This window comes from Grampus griseus (genome assembly GCF_964374135.1).
Source record: "Grampus griseus genome assembly, chromosome: 19".
NCBI classification, from domain to species: Eukaryota; Metazoa; Chordata; class Mammalia; order Artiodactyla; family Delphinidae; genus Grampus; species Grampus griseus.
In genome coordinates, this window is record NC_139013.1 from 1,924,166 (window position 1) to 1,933,144 (window position 8,979).

At 43.2% G+C, this 8,979-nt stretch overlaps 1 protein-coding gene across 1 annotated transcript in view; it reads right to left on the reverse strand.

Annotated features, from left to right (window-relative positions):
* Positions 1-8,975, reverse strand: part of LOC309836630 (uncharacterized protein) — a 29,610-nt gene extending 20,635 nt beyond the window's left edge. Inside the window, exons 1-2 of the mRNA XM_082676738.1 lie at positions 8,587-8,975; positions 6,822-6,906 (exon numbers count right to left, since the gene is read on the reverse strand). Coding sequence (XP_082532864.1) covers positions 6,822-6,906; positions 8,587-8,808 — 307 coding nt within the window. The 5' untranslated portion in view covers positions 8,809-8,975. The remainder of the gene's footprint in view (positions 1-6,821; positions 6,907-8,586) is intronic.
* Between the last annotated feature and the right edge of the window lie 4 nt (positions 8,976-8,979).

Sequence of the window (8,979 nt, forward strand, 5' to 3'; positions counted from 1 at the left end):
GTGAGGAGGTGGCAACTGGGCTGAGAAGGGGCAGCCATGTAAAAAGCCAAAATGGAGAACGGCAGACAGCAGAAGCAAGAAGAAATACAATTCTGCACCCTGTGGAAGGAAAACCACATTCACAGAAAGATAAAATGAAAAAGCAGAGGACTTTGTACCAGATGAAGGAAGAAGATAAAACCCCAGAAAAATAACTAAATGAAGTGGAGATAGGCAACCTTCCAGAAAAAGAATTCAGAATAATGACAGTGAAGATGATGCAGGACCTCGGAAAAAGAATGGAGGCAAAGTTCGAAAAGATGCAAGAAATATTTAACAAAGACCTAGAAGAATTAAAGAACAAACAAACAGAGATGAACAATAAAATAACTAAAATACAGAATACACTAGAAGGAGTCAATAGCAGAATAACTGAGGCAGGAGAATGGATAAGTGACCTGGAGACAGAATGGTGGAATTCACTGCTGCAGAACAGAAAAAAGAAAAAAGATGAAAGGAAATGACGACAGCTTAAGAGACCTCTGGGACAACATTAAATGCAACAACATTCATATTATAGGGGTCCCAGGAGAAGAGAGGGAAAAAGGTCCCGAGAAAATATTTGAAGAGATTATAGTCGAAACCTTCCCTAACCTAGGAAAGGAAATAGCCACCCAAGTCCAAGAAGTGCAGAGAGTCCCAGGCAGGATAAACCCAAGGAGAAAAACGCCAAGACCCATAGTAATCAAACTGACAAAAATTAAAGACAAAGAAAAATTATTGAAAGCAACAAAAGAAAAACAACAAATAACATACAAGGGAACTCCCATAAGGTTAACAGCTGACTTCTCAGCAGAAACTCTACAAGCCAAAGGGAGTGGCATAATATATTTAAAGTGATAAAAGAGAAGAACCTACAACCAAGGTTACTTTACCTGGCAAGGATCTCATTCAGATTCCAAGGAGAAATCAAAAGCTTTACAGACAAGCAAAAGCTAGGAGAATTCAGCACCACCAAACCAGCTATACAACAAATGCTAAAGGAACTTCGCTCAGTGGGAAACACAAGAGAAGAAAAGGACCTACAAAAACAAACCCATAACAATTAAGAAAATGGTAACAGGAACATACACATCAATAATTACCTTAAATGTGAATGGGTTAAATGCTCCAACCAAAAGACAGAGGCTCACTGAATGGATACAAAAACAAGACCCATATATATGCTGTCTATGAGACCCACTTCAGACCTAGGGACACATAAGACTGAAGAGGGGATGGAAAAAGATATTACAAGCAAATGGAAATGAAAAGACAGCTGGAGTAGCAATACTCATATCAAATAAAATAGACTTTAAAATAAAGAACGTTACAAGAGAAAAGGAAGGACACTACATAATGACCAAGAAATCAATCCAAGAAAGAGATGTAACAATTATAAATATATACGCACCCAACGTAGGAGCACCTCAATACGTAAGAGCACCTCAATACGTAAGGCAAATGCTAACAGCTATAAAAGAGGAATTAGACAGTAACACAATAATAGTGGGGCCTTTAACACCTCATTTACACCAACGGACAGACCACCCAAACAGAAAATAAGGAAACACAAGCTTTAAATGACACAGTAGACCAGACAGATTTAATTGATATTCATAGGACATTCCATCCCAAAACAGCAGATTACTTTCTTCTCAAGTGCACACGGAACATTCTCCAGGATAGATCACATCTTGGGTGACAAATCAAGCCTCAGTAAATTCAAGAAAATTTAAATCATATCAAGCATCTTTTATGACCACAACGCTATGAGATTTTCAATTACAGGGGAAAAAACGTAAAAAAAACCCCAAAACATGGAGGCTAAACAACATGTTACTAAATAACCAAGAGATCACTGAAGAAATTGAAGAAGAACTCAAAAAATACCTAGAGACAAATTACAACGAAAACACGACAATCCAAAACCTATGGGATGCAGCAAAAGCAGTTCTAAGAGAGAAGTTTATAGCAATACAAGCCTACCTCAGGAACAAGAAAAATTTCAAATAAACAATCTAAACTTCACCTAAAGGAACTAGAGAATGAAGAACAAAACCCAAAGTTAGTAGAAGGAAAGAAATCATAAAGATCAGAGCAGAATAAAATGAAAAAGAAAACAATAGCAAAGATTAATAAAACTAAAAGCTGGTTCTTTGAGAAGATAAACAAAATTGATAAACCATTAGCCAGACTCATCAAGAAAAAGAGGGAGAGAACTCAAATCAATAAAACTAGAAATGAAAAAGAAGTTACAACAGACACCACAGAAATACAAAGCATCCTAAGAGACTACCTACAAGCAACTGTATGCCAATAAAATGGACAACCTGGAAGAAATGGACAAACTCTTAGAAAGGTATAACCTTCCAAGACTGAACCAGGAAGAAATAGAAAATATGAACAGACCAATCACAGTAATGAAATTGAAACTGTGATTAAAAATCTTCCAACAAACAAAAGTCCAGGACCACATGGCTTCACAGGTAAATTCTATCAAACATTTAGAGAAGAGCTAACACCCAACCTTCTCAAACTCTTCCAAAAACTTGCAGAGGAAGGAACACTCCCAACCTCATTCTATGAGGCCACCATCACCCTGATACCAAAACCAGACAAAGATACCACAAAAAAAGAAAATTACAGACCAATATCACTGATGAATATAGATGTAAAAATCCTCAACAAAATACTAGCAAACAGAATCTAACAATACATTAAAAGGATCATACACCATGATCAAGTGGGATTTATCCCAGGGATGCAAGGATTCTTCAACATACGCAAAACAATCAATGTGATACACCATGTTAACAAGTTGAAGATTAAAAACCATATGATCATCTCAATAGATGCAGAAAAAGCTTCTGACAAAATTCAACATCCATTTATGATAAAAGCTCTCCAGAAGTGGGTATAGAGGGAACCTACCTCAATAAAATCCATATACAACAAACAGCAAACAGCAAACATCATTCTCAACGGTGAAAAACTGAAAGCATTTCCTCTAAGATCAGGAACAAGACAAGGATGTCCACTCTCGCCACTACTATTCAATATAATTTTGGAAGTCCTAGCCACGGCAATCAGAGCAGAAAAACAAAAGGAATACAACTTGGAAAAAAAGAAGTAAAACTGTCACTGTCTGCAGATGACATGATACTACACATAGAGAATCCTAAAGATGCCACCAGAAAACTACTAGAGCTAATCAATGAATTTGGTAAAGTTGCAGGATACAAAATTAATGCACAGAAATCTCTTGCATTCCTATACATTAATGATGAAAAATCTGAAAGAGAAATTAAGGAAACACTCCCATTTACCACTGCAACAAAAAGAATAAAATACCTAGGAATAAACCTACCTAGGGAGACAAAAGACCTGTATGCAGAAAACTATAAGACACTGATGAAGGAAATTAAAGATTACACAAACAAATGGAGAGATACACCATGTTCTTGGATTGGAAAAATCAATATTGTGAAAATGACTATACTACCCAAAGCAATCCACAGATTAAATGCAATCCCTATCAAATTACCAATGGCATTTTTTACAGAACTAGAACAAAAAAATCTTAAAATTTGTATGGAGACACAAAACACCCTGAATAGCCAAAGCAGTCTTGAGGGGAAAAAAAACGGAGCTAGAGGAATCAGACTCCAGATATACTGGACCTCAGACTATACTACAAAGCTACAGTGATCGAGACAATATGGTACTGGTACAAAAACAGAACAATAGATCAATGGAACAGGATAGAAAGGCCCAGAGATAAACCCACCTATGGTCAACTAATCTATGACAAAGGAGGCAAGGATATACAATGGAGAAAAGACAGTGTCTTCAGTAAGTGGTGCTGGGAAAACTGGACAGCTACATATAGAAGAATGAAACTAGAACACTCCCTAACACCATATACAAAAATAAACTCAAAATGGATTAGAGACCTAAATGTAAGACTGGACATTATAAAACTCTTAGAGGAAAACATAGGAAGAACATTCTTTGACATAAATCACAGCAAGATCTTTTTTGATCCACCTTCTAGAGTAATGGAAATAAAAACAAAAATAAACAAATGGTACCTAATGAAACTTAAAAGCTTTTGCAAAGCAAAGGCAACTTACAAACAGACGAAAAGACAACCCTCAGAATGGGAGAAAATACTTGCAAACAAATCAATGGACAAAGGATTAATCTCCAAAATATATAAACAGTTCACGCAGCTCAATATTAAAAAAACAAACAACACAATCAAAAAATGGGCAGAAGACCTAAACAGACATTTCTCCAAAGAAGACATACAGATGGCCAAGAAGCACATGAAAAGCTACTCAACGTCACTAATTATCAGAGAAATGCAAGTCAAAACTACAAGGAAGTATCACCTCATACCAGTTAGAATGCTCATCATAAGAAAATCTACAAACAAGTGCTGGAGAGGGTGTGGAGAAAAGGGAACGCTCTTGCACTGTTGGTGGGAATGTAAATTGATACAGCCACTATGGAGAACGGTACGGAGGTTCCTTAAAAAACTAAAAACAGAATTACCATATGACCCAGCAATCCTACTACTGGGCATATACCCAGAGAAAACCATAATTCAGAAAGACACATGCACCCCAATGTTCATTGCAGCACTATTTACAATAGCCAGGTCATGGAAGCAACCTAAATGCCCATCGACAGACTAATGGATAAAGAAGATGTGGTACATATATACAATGGAATACTACTCAGCCATAAAAAGGAACGAAATTGGGTCATTTGCAGAGACACGGAGGGATCTAGAGACTTTCATACTGAGTGAAGTAAGTCAGAAAGTGAAAAACAAATATCGTATATTAACGTATACATGTGGAACCTAGAAAAATGGTACAGATGAACTGGTTTGCAGGGCAGAAACTGAGACACAGGTGTAGAGAACAAACGTATGGACACCAAGGGGGGGAAGCGGCGGGGGGGGGGCAGGGGCGTTGGTGGTGGTGTGATGAATTGGGAGATTGAGATTGACACATATACATTAATATGTATAAAATGGATAACTAATAAGAACCTGCTGTATAAAAAATATATATAGAATTAAATTTTAAAATTCAGAAAAAAGGGGCTTCCCTGGTGGCACAGTGGTTGGGAGTCCACCTGCCGATGCAGGGGACACAGGTTCGTACCCTGGTCCGGGAGGATCCCATGTGCCGCGGAGCAGCTGGGCCCGTAAGCCATGGCCGCTGAGCCTGCACATCGGGAGCCTGTGCTCCGCAACGGGAAAGGCCACAACAGTGAGAAGCCCGCGTACCGCAAAAAGAAAAAAAAAAAAACCAGAAAAAAGAAAAGAAAAGCCAAAATGCCCAAGCACACTCACCAGGCACAGAGAACAGCAAGTGGAGAGGCCCAAAGCAACTATGTTAAGTATGTGCACAGGAAACAGCAAGACGCTGGCATGACCAGAGCAGACTGAGCTCAGGGAAAAGTGTGAGGAGGTGAGTGAAGGGTCAGCAGGGTCAGATAATGGGCCTTCTTATTTTTAAAATTTTGTTATAAAATATCTAAATATGTCAAACGTTTCCTAATTTTGTGTAACCTCTTCTCATTAACACAGAATACAATCCCAATTCTCTAAAAACAGGCATGTCTTACCCTATGCCCTGGATTTACAGCTCTCCTTTCCCTCAAACTGAGAGGTCTAAGTGATTATCCTCAGGCTGCTGTTTCTCCACCTTGGCTCTCTTGCCCTTGTGGGCTGGATCATCCTTTGTTGAATGGGGCTGTCTTGTCCATCCTCAGGTATTAAGCAGCATCTCTGGACTCTAACCTGCTAGATGCCGGGACCACCCACACCCCAGGTGTGACAGTCAAATGTGGCTGCAGACTTCCAAATGTCACCTGGGGATAAAACCGCCAAGTACTGAGAAGCACTACTCTCTCAGCTTCTCTCTCTTGGACTAGCAGAGGATCTTGACCAGGACTCAGGGAACAAGAGACAATCATGAAGGCACAGGAGAACAGAAAAGCCCCATAACCGAGATCCTGTGGTTTAGAACAATACCTGTTGGCACTGAAGGCAAAAACCTCCCAAGGCCCCACCTGCCTCACCCTCTTCCTGGAGACCATCCCATCACTCACAGCCCTGTGGACTGGGTTGCAGGGGATACGTGAGCCAACCAGTCCCACCCAGTCAGCTCCCTGTCTGGAATGTGAAACAAGAACCTCAGACAGAGGCCAGTCTGTGCTGGGCACTGGGGTAGAGGCTCAGGGAAGTATGGGCTCAGGTGGCCACTCCTGCCTCAGGGACAACCCCCTAGAGCCCAGCAGTAGAAAAAGAAAAAAGAAACAATGTTAAGTATGCAATGAAGTAAAAACAAGGCATCTGGGGGCCACAGAGAGCAGGGACTGGGGTGGCCACTCCTGCCACAAACTTGCTGAGACACAAAAGCCATTATGAAAAAACAGACATGAGCAAAAAGCTAGAGGGAGAAGTCAGGACAAGAGATCCAGAAGCTGGCATACTCCTGGTGGTTCCCAGTCCTTATTTCAGTCCCATGTGGCCCAACTGGAAATTCTGCCTTTGGGTTCTGAAGAACACCCCCATTTCCTTCCACCACATTTTAGGAGCCAAAGGGGAACTGTTTCTTGCTCAAAGAAACACAGAGATAGCAGGCAGGAAAAGATGAATCTCAAAAATGACTGAAGCTGTAGGGGAGAGGGTAAGCTTCTTGATCAGCCGGGCATGGAGACAGAGCATGTCTGACAAGGAGATAGCAGGTCCTCTGCACGGCAGAGTGGCAAGGCCTTACCCAGAGACACCAAGAGCCTGCAGTTTTCCAGCATCACCTCCTGGTACAGGGTCCTCTGAGCTGGGTCCAGCTGCCTCCACTCCTCCTGGGTAAAAGTCACGGCCACATCATCGAAAGTCACAGACACCTGTCAAATAGAGGTAGTAGTGCTGACCCTGGGGCTGTTGGATGGGATCAGAGCTTGTTTCTGGAAGGCTGTTAAAGGTGCAGAGAGATCAAGACCCTAACCACTTAGCACCTCCTGAGGGCCAAGCTCTAGGCTGGGCTGAAGTGGAAGTGGACAATGTTTTGGACATAATACAGTAGTGTAAGAAAGAAAGTCACACAAGACAATGGAAAGTCACACAAGACAATGGAAAGTCACACAAGACAATGGAAGTGATGTGTGGGCTGTCAGATGCAAACAGGAGAGGCTGTAGGACCTCAGAGGAATGAATAAATAATGATAATAACAGTATCAATAATGGTAACAACAACAGTACCTGAGCCTCCCTGGTCCTGCTAGCTGCCTGCCCCATGGTGAGGGCTTCACTTCCTGGTTAAAGTGACTAAAAGTCCCCAGTTCTTTCTTCACTCTCTTGTTAACATCCAAACTCTTGAACCCAACACTTACCAGCTGTGTTACCTCGGAGACATCACTTCATCTCTCTGAGCCTTGGTTTCTGGATCAATACAACAATAGTTCCCACTTCACTAATATCAGTTGTGAGATTTAGACAGAAATTATTCAATGTTCGGTGTGCTTGGGGATTTTCATTAATTGTCCCACAGCCCCTGAGGTAAACATCTCCATGCCAGCCGATGACCCGAGACTAAGGGAGCTCCACCAAATCCACGAAGAGTCTTGTGTCTTACAAACGAGGAGCAAGATTTTAACACAGTTAACCCTGATACACGGTCTAATAAAGTAACCCGACACGCTTCCATCATCAAAATGAATACCTAATGACGAAGTTGTGAAGCATTTACACCAATTTTTGCTGTTAAGTCCATTTCATCACGCCTGAAAATATTCCTGTGAACATGCACAGAGAAGCAGAGCCTTCATCATTGACCTCCCTGGAGAGACCCCTGAAGGGGTGGAACTACCTGGGTAATGGCAGGGCCCGGACCAGCTTCCCACACCCTCCTGGGTCTCCCAGACTCCGGGGAGGTTCCACAATGAACCATTAGCCGCTTCCTTCCTGAACCCTGACAGCACTTAGCCCTACGCCAGGAATACTTCAGGACCAGAGAGCACAAATGGCTAAAGATAACACTGGCTTTGGCCATGAGACTGGCCACAACGTCTGACCTGGCTGAAGGTGAGTGGAACATTCGACAACAGACTACAGGACCTCGCCCTCCCAAGACACGTCTTAACATCTAGGAGGCACCATGGCAACCTCACAGGCCCTCATGGGCCTTGTGAAACAACCAATATACCTTGGCTTTGTCCATGCGCTTATCTCTCCCTCCATTTCCCAAGGCCACCGGTTGGAGAAAGGCGGGGGCGGGGTGGGGGCAGGGTACATCCCTGCAGCACATGGCGGAGTTCGGGATTTACTATGATGGAAACCCCTGAAGGATACATCACTCATTTTTCCACAACTTACTGAGCATGTGTCAGAGACCCAACAGCTTTTAGGACCAAGGATAAATTAAGTAGCAAAGCAGCTCCACACGCCAGAGCACACGACCGCGAAGACAAACCCAGGGGATGCCTCCCTTCCGGAACCGTCTCCGCCCTCGTAGAGAAGCAGCTTCGCAACCAGCGTCCACTCACCTGTGTCTTGTGGGTCGGCGCCGCCGCCATGATGGGGCCCTGCGTTCCAGCTACGCTGGGAGAGGCGAGCACCGGGCGGCCTGTTGCTCCTCGCCTCCGCCCCGCCTTGGCCGGGCGACCTCGGCTGACAGCCGCTCTCCGAGAAAAAGGCGCACCAGACCTGGCGCCGCCCTCGGGAACTGCGGGGACGAAGGGCGGGTGCTGAAGGCCCGGAGAGGCCATGGCCCGGCGGGCGACCAGTGCACACTCCCGTTTAGGGAGTCACGGCCCGTTCCAAGGCACGAAAGGAAGTCCCATCCCCCTTTCCTGCTCAGTCCCCACGAAATGCCCTAGTAGCCACGCAGGCCAGCTCTCGGCACCTAAAAGCCAGCCAGAAGCGAAAGGCTGAGGCAA